Source organism: Saccopteryx bilineata, chromosome 3, assembly GCF_036850765.1.
Source record: "Saccopteryx bilineata isolate mSacBil1 chromosome 3, mSacBil1_pri_phased_curated, whole genome shotgun sequence".
Taxonomy (NCBI): Eukaryota; Metazoa; Chordata; class Mammalia; order Chiroptera; family Emballonuridae; genus Saccopteryx; species Saccopteryx bilineata.
Window position 1 is genome coordinate 13,290,481 of NC_089492.1, and position 19,439 is coordinate 13,309,919.

The 19,439-nt window shown below is 42.9% G+C and overlaps 1 protein-coding gene across 3 annotated transcripts in view; it reads right to left on the reverse strand.

Annotated features, from left to right (window-relative positions):
- Positions 1-2,646: 2,646 nt before the first annotated feature.
- Positions 2,647-19,439, reverse strand: part of FER1L6 (fer-1 like family member 6) — a 136,923-nt gene continuing 120,130 nt past the window's right edge. For all 3 annotated transcript variants that reach the window (XM_066265714.1, XM_066265715.1, XM_066265717.1), the window contains 7 exons: positions 18,580-18,722; positions 16,408-16,496; positions 15,865-15,963; positions 13,162-13,403; positions 11,097-11,260; positions 6,260-6,360; positions 2,647-4,466 (listed from right to left, as the gene is read on the reverse strand). In XM_066265714.1, coding sequence (XP_066121811.1) covers positions 4,283-4,466; positions 6,260-6,360; positions 11,097-11,260; positions 13,162-13,403; positions 15,865-15,963; positions 16,408-16,496; positions 18,580-18,722 — 1,022 coding nt within the window. In that variant the 3' untranslated portion in view covers positions 2,647-4,282. The remainder of the gene's footprint in view (positions 4,467-6,259; positions 6,361-11,096; positions 11,261-13,161; positions 13,404-15,864; positions 15,964-16,407; positions 16,497-18,579; positions 18,723-19,439) is intronic.

Consider the following 19,439-nt stretch of genomic DNA (forward strand, 5'->3'; position numbering starts at 1 on the left):
GGAAGGGGCTGTGAGCCAAGGGATGCAGGCAGACTCCAGGCTGGAAATGGACAGGAAACAGATTCTCCTCCCTGGAACCTGTAGGAGGGGAGGCAGCTCTGTAGACGCCTTGATTTTAGTTCAGTGACATCGGTGTTGGGCTTCTGGCCTACGATACTGTATGACAACGTTGCATTGTTTTAATCCTCAGAGTTTGTTGTGATCTGTTACAGCATCAATAGAAAGCAAATACACTTGGGAGTGTTAGTGGTTGAAAACTTTCCTGGTTCATGTGCCAGAATGCTTCTAAAACATAGGTCTGATCTGCCTTCCTCACTTCTCATATCCAATCGGACTCTACGTGCTGTTGATTCTACCCATAGAAGTGACCCTGTGATACTATTATCCTCTGAGGACTGGCCTCGTGCTAGGCACATGCTAGAATATGCCATAGATATTCATCACCATATATACAAACCTCTCCACATGTCAAACAAGAAAAGTACAGATTAGCAATGTGAAGTTAGCAGCCTTAGTTCACACAGGCTTCTACAAAGCGGACTCAATATTCCCCATTAGACCACCCTGCAGTTTTAAAGAGGTAATCTCTGATTCCTCCACTTCCTTCCTCTGCCACCATCACTGAGTAAAAACAACTGTCCTCTCTCATGGGAAGGACTATAGTACCTTCAATCTGTTCTCCACCTGGAATGAAAATCTAGTCATATCGTTCCACTGCTTAAAAATCCCTTGCTATCCATTTTTCTTAGAGACCCAAACCCTTAAGGATGTGGCCATTACATGACTCTTTAGCCCCATTTTGGGACCCTCTGCCTCTCATCCCTTTCAGACCTTTCCACATGCCTCACTCCTTGCCCCTACCTCAGGGCCTTTGCATATGCCACCTTCTCCATCTGGAGTGCTCTTCTTCCTCTCTGCCTTTCTTCCTTAGCCATCATCTATCTCCCTTCAGCCATTACTTCCCCAGAGAGCCTTCCTGACTGCCCGGCTAGCTGCAGGCCCTGGCTGAGATGTTCTTCCTGCCCCATTTTGCCTTTGTTTTAATCCTTCAGTCTGTAATTCTAATGTCTTCTCTTGGTCAAACTCCATGCCCTGTTAGCGCAGAGACTTACTTTACCTGATTGCAGATGTTTGTGTCTCTGGTATTGATCCCACACCTGGAATGAGGATGTAGCACAATGATTATCTGTGGAATAAACACTAACTGGCCCGGCGGTGAAGTTAATCCTTGTTTGCCATTTATGGGTCTTTTTAAGGGAAAGAACAAGAAAGGTACTAACTGTTTCAACTACTGGAGACATAGAACTGGGTATCCCATCCTGTGGATTGTTTCGTGGTGGTGTTGTTGCTGGTATGAATTTTGTTTTGCTTAGTTTGGGGCAAAGGATTCAAATGTAAAACAGAAACAGATTTAAGCTGTTAAAAAAGAACCCTTTCATCTGCCAAATGAATGAATTTAAATTCATCTTATTTAAGAGCACAAGTAGGGACCAGAACAACTTCTTGGGAGATGAGTTTTGAAATATTTTTTATTTTAAAACTGTAGTAGCTTTAGGGACAGAACTGCAAAATTAGTCCTAGAACATTATTGTATTTATTTTTTTTCATGCAGCATGGACCACAAGCAATAGCCTATGTATAGAACACCAGACATAGCTGATTCCAAAATTATCCCAGCTTCCCGCTTCTTCTCACTTATTTCTTAAGATGCCATCTGATCTGAAAGTGTTTTAAATACTTGTGCTCAAGGCTTTTCAGCATCTGGACATTAGAGCAAAGTTGATGAGCTCTATTTAACTTGAAAGGGTTTTCCAATTTTAGCTTGTTTTTATTGTGGATGTGAACAAGGTGCATTGTTTTAGCTAGTGTTGACTTGTCATTTTACTGTCCAGAATCTTGCAGAAAGTTTAAGACCTTACTTCCTGATCTACCCTAAAATAATACTGTTCTTTTCCTTTTCAACAACACTGTAGATGTTTGTTGTGCTTTTTCTTAAACCTCATGCATAAAATATAAGCCTTACCTGGTGCTCTTCTTGGACAACCCATACTTTGGAGATAAAACAATATTTTGAGAAATTACTAGAATGCACAATTCAGGGCATTATTTGTCTTATCTCTTTTGCACTGCACTGCCTAGCACATAGGAAACATTCAACAAATACTTTTAAATAAACATATTTATTAAATGTTTTATATTATGGCGTGCAGGAGTCCCGGGTTCGATTCCTGGCCAGGACACACAGGAGAAGCGCCCATCTGCTTCTCCACCCCTCCCCCTCTCCTTCCTCTCTGTCTCTCTCTTCCCCTCCCACAGCCAAGGCTCCATTGGAGCAAAGTTGGCCCGGGCGCTGAAGATGGCTCTGTGGCCTCTGCCTCAGGCACTAGAATGGCTCTGGTTACAACAGAGTGATGCCCCAGATGGACAGAGCATCGCCCCCTGGTGGGCGTGCCAGGTGTGTCCTGGTCAGGCGTATGCGGAGTCTGTCTGACTGCCTCCCCGTTTTCAACTTCAGAAAAATACAAAAAAAAAATGTTTTACATTAAAAATAATACATTTCTATTTTAGAAACTTTAGAAGAAGCAGAAAAACAAGAAGAAAAAAAGATACAGCTACTTAAAAATAATCACTCTTAACATTTTGGCATATTCCTCTAGACATTTTATTTATGCATATATATATATATGTTCTTTTTACATCATGCTATACATAGTTTTCTAAACTATTTTTTTAACTTACAATGTACTCAGTGTATACATTACATACCCTCAAATATTTTTGCCTACATCATCATTTGGGGTGCTATCCCACAGTGTATGTGACTAATCTCACTAGGGAACATGGCCAATGTCATAAATATTCTATTTTTCAGCACTTCAGGAAAATAAGGCACCATGGTTACTAGGGAGGGAGTATCCAGGGCCAGAATTCAGTAACCAACACTAGGTCTAAAATCACACAGAACATGCTTTAGTCTTTCTTTGATAAATCAGGAACATTCTAGAATGACTGTCCATGTGGAAGTAAACACCCTTCATTTTAGAAAAGTAACATATGTTCCAGGCTGTCTAAAGAAAACATAGTACTTCGGGTTCCAAGAGCAGAAGGAACCCCAACCAAGCCTCCTCAATACCACCAAAAGGCCCCTCCTGATAGAAAGAAGAAATGGTGGCCATATTTATTTGTGTCCGAGGCTAAAGAGTCCGGTTCCTTAGTTTCCTTATTTTCACTGAGAACACCAGCCCCTCACTTCCACTCCCTGCTTTAGGTGGGGTAGCAGATCCAGACTGTTACTTGGAAGATCAAAGGTTCACTGACCAGTGCATAAGATATTGTTTTCAATACTGCTTTTGAAATTTATTTGTGCTTGAGAGTCCTGACAGAACCTCCCACAGATGGTGGTAAGACTAAGTGTGGAAAGTGCCAAGGCTGGTCATATCGCGGTCTATGGGAACACCATTTTTGGTGGGGCTGTGTCTCTGGTTGAAGAGAATTCTTACTCGTATTTAGAGTACTTCCCCTGCCCCTACACACATACACAAAACTATATTTTATATTTACAGAATTCCCACTTGGAAGTTGCCATAGAATAGAAATCCAAGTGGATTTCTCCAGAATGTACTACTACTACTGATCAGAAGTTCCACAAGTTCTGATTTTAATGGAAAACCAGCAACATCTCATCTCTAGATGGGAATTTCAACAATGAAGTATTTTAGGTGATTTATATGGAGTTCTCTCTAAGCTAGTTTCACAGCCTGAATAAATGAATGTGTTTTTGTAGACTGTAAGGATTAAACAAGGTTAAGAGATATGGGTCAGGTTAAATACCTAGTAGTTGCTAAAATGTATTCAGTTTATTTACTGTAAAATTCTTATTTAAAAGAAAGTACTTCCAATAAAATGTCAGACCCGGAATTAAACTTCTCCGACTAAAACCAGTTATATAAAGAAAACAGTTGTCTAAGTCAATTTGAGGTCACCATTGATTACTCTGCGGCAAAGGAGGCATTATTTCATGCTCCCCATCAGTGGAAACATGATCTAAAGCTTGTAAGTGTGAGGGGTGGTGGCAGGGGTTGGGGAAGGAGGGACTGCCCCCTTCTCATCTCCTTCAAGAAGAGCTGATCTGTCCCTGGACATAGGGACTGGTTTGTGGCCCTTTGGGTTCGTCCCATTAGCACCCAGCATGGCGCCTGCATAGAGTTCACGTTCTTAGATATTACAGGTGAGGAAGAAGAGAGGGTGAGCAGAAAGGGAGGGTCCGGTCCTCCATGACCCTCTATGAACCCACGACAATCCTTCGGCTGATGGCTCCCGGCAAGGTGTAGATGAAGAGGACCAGGAAGATGATGAGGATGATCAGAATGAAAGCGATGATGATGTACTTCTTGTAATTCTTCCAGATGAGGTGGTATAGGCACTTGAAGGGGCTCACGAACCAGGAGAAAGAGGTGTCTGGGCGGCTGAGAGAGAAGCAAGAGAAAATTAGGGAAGGGGGTCGAGCTGTTCGCACATAGAATTCTCGAGAGCTCAGGACATACTCCTGACTCCCACTTCTCTGCAAGGAGAAGCCCAAGAACAGGGAAGAAGACAATGTTGCCTTAAAGCAGAAGCAATCTATCGTTTTGAGTAATAATGGTTCCTTAACCTTTATAGTTTGGTCTGGAGGAGGGCAAGAGTCTGGTTCGAACCCAGACAGAGGTCTGAGTGCCCTTCATCTCACCAACCCTGATCCGCTCCAGCGCACCTCTTCCATGAAGCCCTCCCTAACCACTCCAGTCCATAATGATCCCCTTCATTTCTAGTTCCTATCTTACCTATCATTTGACGTAGCCCCTTCTTGAACATAACATTTGTCTTCTACACTATAACAGCTACTTTATAAATCTGTGTGTTCTCCCTAAACAGCTTGAGGGCTCCTGGAAGGCAGAACTTATGTCTTATATTTCTTCACTGTTCTTCAAAGTGTTTTTTTAGTAGGTACACACTGTAGGAGCTCAATAAATAATTTTGAATGAACCAATAGACAAGTTCTTTACACTATGATAGATGAAAGGTAGGTTAGGAGAAGGGACCACTTATCTTAAGAGACTTGGAGTCTGGGAACGGAAGGCACAAATACAATTTGAAAGATTTTATATATACATTTTGTACCTGTATATATTTGCTTTTTAATAGAGATAGAACCATAGATTAACTTGAATAGAGTAACCCTTCTAGTAATTCTACATCTGGGAATTTACTTCAGGGTAATAATTCATACAGGGGAAACATTTTCATCATATTATGTTAACGGGAAAAAGGTAGATATAAATTCACAGCAAAGGATAAAGAAAACATGAAGAGAATTTTGTATGCATGATTGGAAAAGGAGCAGAAAAATATTCACATGAAATTCATATTCACGTAAAAATGACTAAAAAATAGAAACAGAGACACGAAGACATGGAACAGAGTGACAGCTGTCCGAGGGGAGGGGGTGGGAGACTGGGCGGTAGAAGGGGAAAGGATTAAGCAAAAAGAAATATGTTTATATAAAACACACAGACACAGCAGTGTGGCGACAGCCAGAGGGAAAGGGCGTGGGGGCAGGTGGGGGTGGGCAGAGGGGGTAAGATGGGACAACAGAGACTTGGCTTGGGGTGAGGGGCTCATTATGCAGTGTGCAGATGATGTTTTATTGAACTGCACACCAGAACCTGTACCCTAATAAATTCAATTAAAAAACAAATAAATGGCCCTGGCTCGTTGGCTCAGTGGAAGTGCATCCTTCTCGCATGTGGAAGTCCCGGGTTCGATTCCCGGCCAGGGCACACAGGAGAAGTGCCCATCTGCTTCTCCACCCCTCCCCCTCTCCTTTCTCTCTGTCTCTCTCTTTCCTCCCCTCCCGCAGCCAAGGCTCCATTGGAGCAAAGCTGGCCCCGGCGCTGAGGATGGCTCCATGGCCTCCACCTCAGGCGCTAGAATGGAAAAATACAATAAATAAATAAATATAAATAATATATGAAATTATTCTATACGTAGAACTGCTTTTGTGGTCGTATTACAGAAAAGCACCCTCCCCACTTGCCTCTGTATTGTTTTTAGAATATTTTTCAGTGATAGAAATTAAGAGCTATGTGGGTTGGAAGGCAACTCTTGGCTGCTTCCAGGCTTCTCAGTCCTCCCGGGGTCTGCGCAAGGAATGCCCCACCCTCCGATGTGGGGGCTGCACAGGGCTCCCCGTTTCTGACGCTCCCACCCCGACCCGGCTCACTTGGGCTTGGCCAGGGGCTCTGGCTCCTTCCGCGCTTTCCCGACGGGATTCTTCTCAGCTTCCTCTGCAGTAACGAGGTGGAACTCCGCCTCCACCTTCCCCTGCACGGAGGCAAGAGTTTCAGTCTATCTCAGAGATCTGCTGGGGCACCGCCAGCCTTCTAGAAAAGTATTATCATGTGGGAGAGTGCCAGGAAGTATTTTGACTATCCTGCTGCTTTATTTGAGAAATAGTGTTACTTTTTTGGTCCCGGGAGGAAGCCATTTTTATGATGAACAATAAATACCCTGAAATGATGTTACTGTTGAGTTCTGTGAAAAGAGAGAGTCCCACATGTACACAGACATGTATACTCAGTCACATGTACAATTTAATTTGTAATCATTTACCATCCGAAGAAATAGTAATTACAGAAACTTACAGTGGTTGGAAAGTGGACCACTTAACTGAGTGCAGAACCCTTGGAAATCTATCACCTTCTCTGTCAATGAGTCTTGGGAATAAGTGGGTATGTCCTCACATTTGCTGAATGGCTTTTCTGTCATCCTTCATTGTTCTTGTTGTCCTTACTAATTGCTTTATAATTACCTTTTTATTCTACCACTTGTGATGTACGCCTTAGGTTATCGAAGAATGAGACAGGACCTCTGCTAAAGTTAATGGTCATTCTTTCTTGTTCGTTCATCACCTCCTACTTTATGCGTGCCCTTCCACCCCCATATGCTAGGCACTGTTGCAGGCATTGGGTACTTAACAATGGTTAAGAAGCTAGGGTCCTATGTCCTGGCCAATGGCACAGTGAATAGAGCATTGGCCTGGAGCGCCAAGGTCACCAGTTGGAGCCCTGGGTTGTCAGCTTGATCCTGAGGTCACCGGTTCAAGCCTTGGTCAGGGCATATATGAGAAGTAATCAATGGCACAGCTAGATGGAACAATAAGTTGATGCTTTTCTGTCTCTCTCCCTCTCTGGAAGGAAGGTAGGGGAAGGGAAGGGAAGGGAAGGGAAGGGAAGGGAAGGGAAGGGAAGGGAAGGGAAGGGAAGGGAAGGGAAGGGAAGGGAAGGAGGGAGGAAGGGAAGGAGGGAGGGAGGGAGGAAACTAGGGTCCTTGATCTCTTGGAGCTCCAGTTCTTGGTGGAGGAGACTCTCGCCTGCCTCCTTTGGTTCTGTGGATTGGGCTTCTAGGTGACGGGAGGAAACAGAACTGGGAGGAGACTAGAGCGTCACTGAAGTACTTTAGCACCTATGATTGCTATTACAGCTTGTCTTCATGAGGCCTGGTTGATTTCCCACCCTAGTAGAAAGATCTAAGTTTCTGATGAGCCAATGGTCTTATGTCAATTTACCATATATTCACCCTGAAAGAGCCAAGACTCCTTAACAAGTACGTTTGGTTGCTGGCAGCCATGAAAATGCAATCATAAGAGTATCTAGAGAGAAGTAGAGTATTTGGGGTGAGGTTGAAGCCAGGAAAGGGAGCCAGTGGCATGGCTATCTGAACCAGTAAAGAAAAACAGAGGTTTTTATTTCAAGTGAAGTCATGAGTTCAAATCCTGGTGGTTTCACTCATCCTTTAGACTAGAACCTTGGCCCAACACATAATGCATTAAATGTCCTATGATCTGGAGATGTTCCTTAAAAACATATATATATGTACTTCCTTATTCCTATTGAAAGATCTTGGCCCCATAGGCAATAGACTTGCCTATATGGGCACTCAGGAAATATTTGAAAAACAGGAAAGAAACAATATAGGGTTTCTCTTTATTCTAATCACTCCTCTACACACTTATTAACAGTAAAGTAATGGTAATGTAACTCTAACTGTAATTGCAATGCTTTATTGAATGTCCACTTTGTTCCAAATGTGTATTATCTATCTATATTTGTATATCCATCTATCTGTCTGTCTGTCTATCTAATCTAATACAGCTACAAGCAAGATAGGTCTCCTTTTTATTGATGGAAAAATAAAGCCATAGAAGTCAAATAACTTTGTCAAGGCCACACAGGCCACAAGTAGACCAACTGGAAATTTAAACCAAGGTCTGTGTGATTCCAAAGCTCATGCTCTTTCCATTATAGCAGGCTGCCTCCCAACCTATCCATCCACTTGCCAGATAATTGGACTCACAGTTTTATGAGGTCCTTCCCAACTCTAATGTGAGATGATTCCATGTTGGGCCTCAATTCCCTTCGCTATCAAATGGCCAGCTGCTCTTTAAAGAGCTCTGGCTCTACCCTTTAGGGTTTACGAAAGGCAGAGTTAGAGCTCAAGAAGCCGCTGCAAGACTGGACGGCTGGAAGAAACCCAAGAGGCCAGCCCCCAACTCAGGCAACAAGGATTTCAATTGCAAACAGAGAGTAGTTCCAGAGCTTTTACAGAGGTGCCACTGAGCAGTACATTTATGCACTGGGGGACCCATACATTTCCTCTATACCTGCAGGAGTGTCAGCCTAGTGCCTGCAAAATGGTAACCTCTTAAAAAATGATAGCTGTTACTTTGACACTTTTCACGGATAGAAACACATCATTTAATGAGAAGCATATCCTGCCCATACAGAAAACACCTAGAGATGTCCCAAGGACCCGTATTCCCACGGAGATTATGAAATTAATCCTGCCCTAGGCACAGGAGTCATCAGTTGATACCATGAAGAGCCTTGTCCCTTTGTCCCCATCCTGCCTGAGTGGTCCCAAGCATGTATTTGGTATCTTAAAGGCAGCAGGGGGAAGGTGTTTACTGACATATTCTGATAAATGCTGCTCCTCAGCCCCTATCTCTCCGCCCAGAGGGTTCCATGTCTTATTCCAGTCATCAGTATTCCACCAAGCCCCGAGTATCTGTCTTGAGCTAATTATAGCTTCCAAATGTAAATTTAAATCAGAGCTAGAAAAAAAATAAAAGAACAGTTCGAGAGACTATTAACCTAATGACACCTATGGATGGAAGGAAAGGTCCTGAAAAGATGAGACTTGTTGTTACTGCCCGTGTTTTTCATGGGCTTCAAGCCTCACCATTCCTAGAGCATGACGTCGCAGGGAGGCTGAGACGTGGTTGCTCAGCCCAGACGCGCCTTCTTCAGCAATAATTCTTGCTTATTAACACACACCTCTCACTGGCACAAGAGGGGGCATTTTCTCAGATTCAGGGTGGGGACGTATGCTGGCAAAATCCTTTAGGAAGAGGAATACACACATATACACACATACATACATATGATATATACATATATATGCATACATATATGTACATGTGAGTATGTGTGCATGACCTAATACAGTCACATTCTAGACCTAGGAATTCCATTTCTAGGTAGCTAAATTAAGAAAATAATTCAAAACTTAGAAAAAGCTTTCTATACAAAGCTAAGTCGTTATGCTTTTGGATGTTCAAACTGTCCTGTTTGTCACAATAAGATGTCCCAGACTCAACCTGCATTGTATCTGCCCTGGACCTGGAGTCAGACATTTCTCCAAAGATGCTGGGTTTCTTTTTGTAGGAGCTGGTTTTTAACAACCAGAGTCCAGGTGCTAGGAGTCTTCTTTGCTACTGGGAGATTTTTTTACCTTTTCATCATCCTATGTTCTTGAACTATTCATTTTCTGCCCTGCTTGACCCCTCAACTCCCTCGGAGAGAGTGAGATCCCCCTTTTCCTCTCTTCCTCTCGTGTGTGACTGACACTTTGAGTATTCCATGCGTGGCTGCATTATTGATGCATCTGTTCCCCTCAAAGGACTCTGAGCTGGCTGAGTGTAAAGGCCATGCTTACTTCATTTCAGAATTCAGCCATTCCTCGATCAATTCATTGATTGAGGGTCTATTATGTGCTAAGCTACAAAGCCAGAACTGAGTCTAGAGGCTGCCAGGGAGCCAGCCCTCAGTAAGTGCTGAGCAGAATGGGAAGAATGAGCCTGCCTGGAGCCTCACTCTCTCCCCCATTCCACCAATCGGGGGTGTGGGTGTGGGTTAAACTGAGAAAGGAGAGAAGAGAACAACTAACTGCCTGACAACATAATAAAACCAGGCACCCTGGAGTCAGGCTGGCAACTGTCATTCACCCCGTCATGTCCAGAGGGAATCCTTGCCTCGCACCCACTGGGCCCCAGAGCAGAGGGAGAGAGAACTCGCTCTCTATCCAGACCTGCTACCAGAAGGGTCCTGACCAGCACGTGCTCCTGCCCCTGGCACAGGAGCAGGCTCGCCCCACAGGGAGGTCAGCAGCAGAGAAAAGAGGCCCCAGTGCAGCTCGGTCCCTCTTCTCAACACCCCCGCTCACGTAAGTCGTCCCCCCTCCCTTGCAGAGGCTAGGAAAGAGCAGAAGAAACTGCCTCCCCAGTATTCATGAAAGGTCTGAATTTCTATCGCATGTGCCACACAGTAGGACCAAGTTGGCAGTGCAGGACAGGGGTAAATGGCTCTCCCGATGGTCACTCTCTTGAAGTTTCCAAACAATGGATCACTTTTTATACTGTAGCAGGTTTGAGGTATTTATGTAGAACTTTACATCAGTTAGGACCTGCTGCATAATTTTAAGAAATGTTAGAAGAAGAAAAACACACACAAAACAAATGAACGCCAAGGGCATAAGTTCAGGCCAGAGGATAGAAAACCAGCCTGAGAGAGATAGCTATTAAATCAAGTATGCTGAAATGTGGAAGGCTCAATGCATTTATAAAGCGTTCAAAACTCTTGCTTCTCAGCCGAGCCTTTGCCCTAAAGGGCTCTATGTCATTCACTGCAAGACGCTTCACTTTGAATTTCACAAAATGACTCCTTTAAAGAGCATAATGTTCCCTGCCTGCCCCCACCCCATCTCCGACAGCTGTCACTTACTGTGAGTTCTTTGCTTTTAGCAAAAGGCCACCAGCCCCGCACTCGCTTTTGCTGGAATATGGAGATCTTGCTCTCCTCACTTGCATTTTCAAACCTGGAGAGATCACAGGCTTTGGCAGACTTGGCTGCTCTGGGGAAGCTATTAAGATTCATTTCTAGGGAGCCTGTGAAAAGATGTTCATAACAGTTATGGAAGGGTTTTAAAAATCAATTGCTCAGCCATAAGAAATTATGACATAGGATCATTTACAATAACATGGATGGACCTTGATGACATTATACTGAGTGAAACAAATAAATTAGAAATAACTAAGAACTATATGATTCCATACATAGGTAGGACACAAAATTGGGACTCATGGACATAGATAAGAGTGCAGTGCTTACCAGGGGGAGGGGAAGGGAGGAGAGGGAGGGGGTGGTGGGAGGGAAGGGGCATAAAAATACCCAAATAAAATGTGACGGAGGACAATTTGACTTTGGGTGATGGGCATACAACATAATCGAATGTCAAAATGATCTGGAGATGTTTTCTCTAAATCTGTGTACTGTTGACCAATGTCACCTTGTTAAAATTAATTGTCTAAAGAAAATTTAAAAAATAATAATAATTAAAAAAATCAATCACCATTCTTATTCACCCATTCATTCATTGATTCATCCATTAACCTCCCTCCCTCCCTCCCTTCTTTCCTCCTTCCCTCCCTCCCTCCCTCCTTTCCTTCCTCCCTCCCTTCCTTCCTTCCTTCCTTCCTTCCTTCCTTCCTTCCTTCCTTCCTTCCTTCCCTCCTTCTTTCCTTCCTCCCTTCCCTTTTTTCTTTCTTCTTTCCTTTTTTCTCTTTCTTTCTTTCTTTCTTTCTTTCTTTCTTTCTTTCTTTCTTTCTTTCTTTCATTAATCATCCATTTATCCATCCATTCATCCATCCACTAATCATTCAATCAGCATCATATTGCATGACTAGCATGTGCTAGGTGTTGGAGATACAACCAAGACATATTTGATGCCCTCAAAGCATTATTAATGTGGTAGCAGGTAGGAGACAAGGGCAGAGCTACAACATGAAATTCTCAAGCCTCAGTGTCAGATGTCATTGCTGCTAGTAGGTATCTCTGCTCCCTGGTTGTGGTCTGAATTGCATGCCTATCATCTGAGCCTTCCCCTGCCTTAGCATAGATCAGCCTATGAGAACTCCCTTCTCCTATGAGAACTCACTTACTTCTGAGTCCACTAAACCCCTCCAGGTCGGGGACTAAGTCTTACTGTCTTTGTAGCTACCCTCTAAGACCTTATTACGTTCTCCACAATGTATTCTCAATGAATGGATATAAGGCAGATTAAGATCATGTCCATGAGAGCCATGAGAGCATTATATATCTAAGAATTTTCCCCTATTACACAAGTAATATCTGTTATTTGCGAATATTCAGAACACACACATAAAGAAAAAAATACTAGAAAAAATTTGTGTAATTCTGTCCTATTCTTATGTATGTCTTTCTCTTTGACTGTCTGACTATCACTCCCTCCTACACATATAAGCAAATATTTTACAGAAAGGGGATTTTTTCCCTACACTCTTTTTTTACTTAATGCATCCTGCATATCTATTTAACTCATTAAATATTCTACTATGAGTCATGGCTGCGGGGTTATAAGTTATTGAGTGCTTACTATGTATGAGGCACCATGCTTAGTTTTTAAATTATATTATCACATATCAGCTCCCAACACCATCTGAGATATGCAATGTCACTATCACCATGCTTACAACTGAGGAAAACTGAGGCACAGAGTTAGTCACTAATTAGCTGAAAATTTAACAGCTTCTTAGTGGTGGAGCGAAGATCAATTTAAATCTGTATGAATATGTATCCTCCACCCTATGGAAACACCAAACTTACTCAGCAAATCCCCTATTAATGACCGTGTAGAGTGCTTCTAATTTTTTTACTATCACAAATAGCACTAACAATATTAACCTTGTAGCTAAATCAGACCAAGCTCCCCACACCAGGGACACAAACCCTTAGCCTTCATCTGAGCTTGATGAAGCCACTGGCTCACCCAGAAAGTCATCCGAGGACAGCCTTTCAAAATCCCAGACCTGCAGCACCAACACGGCTGGCGTCTTACACTCCATCTTCTCTAAGGAAAAGATGTTCTCCCGCTTGGTGATGACCATTTGCTTCTCAGCTGGGAGATACTGGAATGGAAACAGGAAGCGCCAGTTGAAGTTCCCCTCACCCGTCAGGGAGTTGTAGTGCACGTCTGTCTCCTGCTTGTCATCTTCCAGACCCTTTATCCACCTGAGTAAAGGTAGAGAAAGAAATGAACACTCAGGGCACATTATTCAGGTACCTGTATAATCGAGAGTGATTTCACTAGTCCCAATGTGGTCACAGACTATAGTTTTAAGATTATCATACACTTAGATTTAGATGGACATTTCCATTGACTCTAAAAGGGAAAATAGAGGTTAAAGGGTCTGAAGCAGGAACAGATTCTCATTCTAAGGCAGGTTGGGGAAGGGCATTCAATTGTTGCTGGGTAGACCTGAAGCCCATGCAATAAAGAAGGAAAATTCAGGACATGTGAAAGTAGATCTGCTTTCCTTTCTCCCAGGGAGCCCTCTGTGTCAGGGACGCCACCAGGGCACCTGGGTGTTACAACAAGATTACCCATGACATCGAACCTTCTAAAACTGGCCTAAATTTAGACCTGTGATATCAAGCCTGTATCTGGCCCCCTTCTCTCTGGCTGTGGTCTCAAACACCCAGCAGCTTGCATGAGTGTGGCATGGAAGGCATGAGGGCTGCCTACACCCACTTTGGTTCCAATCTTGGCTCTACCACTTCCTAACTGTGCAGCCACAGATTAGTTATCTAACCCCTCTGCACCTTTGTTTGATTTGGACAGTGGAAACAGTGACAGCACCTAGTTCACAGGGTTGTCCTGAGGAATTATATGAGATAATATCTATTAAGTGCTTTTGTGTTCACCAAATTATCTATACTGTTATTTCTTCTTAGTATTAGCTGGTCTTCCTCCTCCAAACCCAGCATAAAATAAGCTACCATTAATATATTTTCTCCTTGTACACAGTGAATTATTGAGAAAGATAATTTTTATATAAACTAATCGATAATTCCAAACAAGTATATCCTGAAAGCAGACACCCCCCTCCCCCCCGCCATGCCCCCGCCACAGAATAGGGAAGGTAGACATTCCCTCATGTAGAAGTAATACCATTGGGGGTGTGAACACAATTATTTAGCTAAAGATGGTGCTCACTAAAGCAATATATATGTGGTATCTGTTATGAGGGAAGGAGTGAGCTAGATGCTAGAGGAGTGAAGGAGAGCAAACAGAGATAGATGGTCCTTGACTTCATGGTGCTATAGCCATGGAGGGAAGGGGGTAGAGGGGCATGGGTGGGGTAGCAGAAGTCACCAGAGAGAGCAGTGCAAAGGCCCTGTGCAAGAAAAGAAAGAAGCTCAGTGAACTAGAGAGCAGAAAGCAAGGGGGAGCACTGAGCCAGTGAGATGAGGCTGCAGAGATAGACAGGGGCTACTCATACGGGGCATTTTAGAACATGTTAAGGATTTGAAATTTCTCCAGAGAAAACAGGAGGCCATGAAAGGTTTTTAAGTATATAACTGAAACAATTAGATCATGGTTTGAAAGGTAACACGTGTTTCAGCATGGAAAAGAAATTATTGGAGGCAAGAGTGAATATGGAGAGACCGATTCGTGTGGTATTGGTGTTTCAGTGGCCCCAGCAAGAGATGATGGGGGGAAAGACTATGGTGCTGGTGCCATGAAGGTGGAGAGACATGAGCAGTGCTGATAGCTATTTGAGAGGTAAAAAGGACCAGAATTAGTGGCACACTAGACATGGGGGCATCGGTGAGGAACACGGTTTCTGGGTTGGGGAAGAAAGAGATGCCAAGGTGAGGCTAAGATGAGGTTGTTTGTTTTTCTGGGGGTATGTGTTTATGACACTTTTCTTTCTGATCCTTTCCCCCTTATCTCTGTCCCTGACTAGAGGCTATAAGAAAGCCTACAAAGGCATCTGTGTTATAGCCAAGATGTAAAATCCTAGTTCCCTTAATCTTAGGTTGGTATCTTTATCAGTAGAACTAGCAAATAGGAAAGTTTAAGTTTTAGCATTTGTATTAGTCTTACAATCTTTACAGCCTTATCACTTAATCTTTTAGTCAATAGAACTACATCTCTCTACTTCCTGCAGGTGAAAAGGTATTTTGAATGTCACCAAAAAAAGCTTAACTATCCAATATTTAACTTAAAGAAATGCTTAAATAATAAGATTTCCTCACAAAAACATTTTCATAACTTAATAATTCTCTTTTTAAGAAAAATTCCCATTGATTCAAGTGGAGAGAGACAGAAAGAGAGAGAGAGAGAGAGAGAGAGAGAGAGAGAGAAAAGCATCAACTCGTTGTTTTACTTAGTTGTTCCGTTTAGTTGTGTACTCATTGATTGCTTCTTGTATGTCACCTGACCAGGGGTGAAACCCACAATGAGTTGACGCTTTATCCACTGAACAACCCGGCTAGGGCCAAGATATTAATTCTTAACAAAATGACCAAATAAGACAAGCATTTGACAAAGAAAGTGAGCTTATATAGCAAGGTGAGTAAGATGACTCCTTTTGTGGGATGTGAGTGGAGTAGCTTCTATGAGGTTAGGGGTTAAAGAGGCGAGGAAGGTACGGATAAGGAGGATGGAGTTGGTTGATGACCTTACCCTTTAACATAAATATCACTTGACTTTTGTCCTGTGAAGATATTCTCGTCTTCTAGAATGACATCTTCAGTGTTCCAGATGGTTACTCTTAATTCATATCTGGGAGAAGGGAAAGCAGCATTGGGTTGAAACTATGAAAACTGAGTCAACAGGTGTCTGTGTGATTCTGATATTGCTTTGAATCTGTAAGTCTCCTCAACCTTACCAAGTTAAAAAATGTCAACATTTAAGGTCTTGGCTCCATCAAAACCAAGTGTCCCATTTGGAGTCACCAAGGACATAAATTTCTCTGTGCAGATCCTTCTCCCATCAATCAACGTTTTTCAGAATGTTGAAGCTGAGTAGTAGCCCCTACCATAAAACAAGGGCCACCATTCCAATCTCTACATGCACTCCCTGCTGTAATTAGCCAGGTAGAGCGTGAGGTATAATTATCAGGTGCCCATTGACCAATGTAACACCTGAGACACCAAATCAAATGTCATGATTGTTCAGTCTGCTACCATGGTCCCTTCTCCTGAAGGTAGGTTGCAGCTGACTTACCCTTTTGGTTGCCTTGGTGAAATGTCAACAGGAGGTCCAGGCTGAGGCATGTCTTTGGGAAACATGTCCACCCACATCTGCAGGCGGCCCTTGTTAAGAAAAGAAGACTTCCTTTAGCTTTGGGGGTGGGGGAGGGTATCACATGAGCAATTGGTCATTCATGTTTTAACAGACCTCTTTACGAGAAATGGATGTGAGATACAGCTTGGTGGCTTTATACCTGTTTAGAATATTTGTTGAAAAGGCAGAACTTACATTTTAATTAATAATTAGTGAGAGCAGGAGAAGGTCAAGCAAACTCTTGTGGAGCATCTACTCTTGGTAGACATAGAGCTATGCACTTGATAGGTATTATCCCATTAACTCTGCTAATATCCCCACTGGTAGGTGTTATTATTCCTGCTGAGCAGATGAGCAAACATCTTGCCCATGCAACACCCTTTTCTGTTGACTCCAGAGACTGCTCTTTCTATAAACTCCTGAAGAGTAACAAGATGATAATACTGTCCGTGCTTTATTGTTTCCAATGTACCTGAACATCTATCCCCTCCATTAATGCTCATCCTAGCCACATTTCTGTGGAACATATTAAAAAAAACTAAGGCTGAGAGAAGTCAAAGAAGTGATCTGAAATCCTGCAGCTAATTAGTGGCAGAAGATGATCTTCCATTCATTGCCTTGTATATATCATACTTTGTTTACCCTGTTACAAGGGATTTAGGAGCCCACTGGGGAGAAGGTCTGGTGGATTTCATGCTCAGCTCTGTTGAATGCATTCTAAGTACTGTCAGCTCAGGCAAGAACATCTGGACTGGGGTCGTCAGGGGGGATTTTATAAGGAAGTGGAGCACTAGAATGGGAAGTATATTAATGAAGTATGTGGGGGAGGGGCTTTGTTTAGAGAAAAAAAAAACTTTCAAAGGGAAAGGACAATTTGGGAAAGAAGAACCATTAAAAGTGGGATGCTTTATTGTCTAAAGATACAATAACATTCAGCTTTGACCAACAAGTCACACCTGACAGGCAAAATGAAGGACACCAGTAACTAAGTGATTTCAAACATCATAGTAAGTTTCAGGGAACAATCATAAGCTTCTACATCTGACAAAAGTTCACCTTTTCAGGACATTCCCTCACATACGCTGTCACTAGGTTTACACCCCGATACCACTGGGGTACAGGAGTAACATGGGTTTTCCAGCCCTGTTATACTCAAGTTCCTGTGCTTTGCCCAAATCACACAGCGAGTTGAGTCCAGTGCTGAGACAGGACTAGAGACTCAAACTGCCTGGGGTAAGACCCAGCTCTACTTATTAGCTGAGTAACTTTGAACAAGTTATTCAAACTCTCTGAACCTCACTTTCCTCATCTTAAAAGGGTCATAATAAGTACATCATGAGGCTGTATTAAGAAATTAGAGTAAGGTGACCCAAATAGCCCTGTTTGCCTAGGAAAATTCTTTATAACCACATAATTATTAATAGTGACTTCTTTCGCTCCCAAAATGGCCACCGTTTGGATAAACAATTCTATGATAATCCTAATTATGTAAGGTCATTTCTGCAAAGACCTTGTACACAGCAGCCTCTTAATGAAGTTCAGCTTCTCTCCCCTTTTCTAGTTATTTTTTCCCCAGAGTTCCTTCTTGCTAGATCCTCAAGGTAAGACACCATCTATTGCTTCTCTGCGGAAGCTAGTGGGTTGTGTGCTTACTGATAGATTTTTGGACAAGGGCTTGACCACATCCAGTGGGTTTTGAAGTTTCCCAAATGTCATGATTCTTCCAAAAGAGTTTGATTGACAGCTCAAATTATTAAAAGGAAACAGCATTAAGTCCAACAGTGACTCTAGGGCAGAGTTGCTCTACCCCGACATTGCTGACATTTTGGGCTGACTGATTCTGTGTTGTGGGGAGCTGTCCTATGCAGCGTAGCATGTTGATAGCATCCTGACCTTTGCCCACTAGACATCAGAAGCACCCCCACCCACTGGAGACAACCAAAAATATTTCTAGGCATTGCTAAATGTCCTAGGGCAGGGCAGTGTGTGTGTCAAAACCGTCCCCGTTTGAGAACCATTTCTGTAGGGTGCACAAGATGAACTTTGAGGGGAAAAGTCACAGTCCTTGGGGATAAACACCCCTGTTGGGGCCAGAACTGCCTTGGCCACTACCTGCTCCATTCCTGGTTTATCCTTGTGGTACAGCGGCCGGGTTTCTATGTGCTCAGGGACCAGCTGACACCCCACCTCCGGGATGTCATTCCAAGAGTGTAAAACCCTGAGGGCCAAGTGCTCATAAGACTCCACCGTCTCATCTGCATAGAAGAAAGAAAAATAAAGAGACCTGTGAGCTGCACATTCCTGCAAGGTGACAGGGGTGGGCTATCAGATACGTTTGTAAACACGCTTACAGCTTCTTTTAAATACACCAAGGCATAAGAAAAACCAGCAAAAGAGAAAAAGAACAAGGAGAGAAGGGAGAGAGGTGAGTGTAACGTGGTAGAGAGGGGAGAGGGATTGAAAGCTTAGAGAGTGAGACAGGGGACGGACAGGCTTGATAAGAAGACCCAGAGAACAGCCAGGGGTCTAGGAATACAGGGCTTCTTGAATCGGATTTCTCCAGGGTTTAGAAATCATGAGCTGGGCCTCAGCGTTCTGGAGAAGATATGTTTCTTACAGATGCAAAACTTTCTGCTAATACCATAGTGTGAGAGGCCCTGGGGAATTGGGGTGACTCTAGACTAGGTAGTGAAATGGGCACAAATGGTTCATGGATGTCTTCTACCTTTTCTCATTATTGTTTGGGATTTCCCTCTTACTGACTCCTGCTCACAGAAGATCTTCTTTGATTCATTATTTTACCAAAGAAGGTAATTCAAGATAACAATGACTGGTAGAAACATTATTTGCATTATAAGGTAAAAATTGTTGAAAGGATCAAATCTTCTTGACAAAGCTTAGAATGGTCATATGTGACATAGGAAACTAAATGTGTTAAAAAAAAAAAAGAAGAAGAAGAAGAAGGTGAGGGG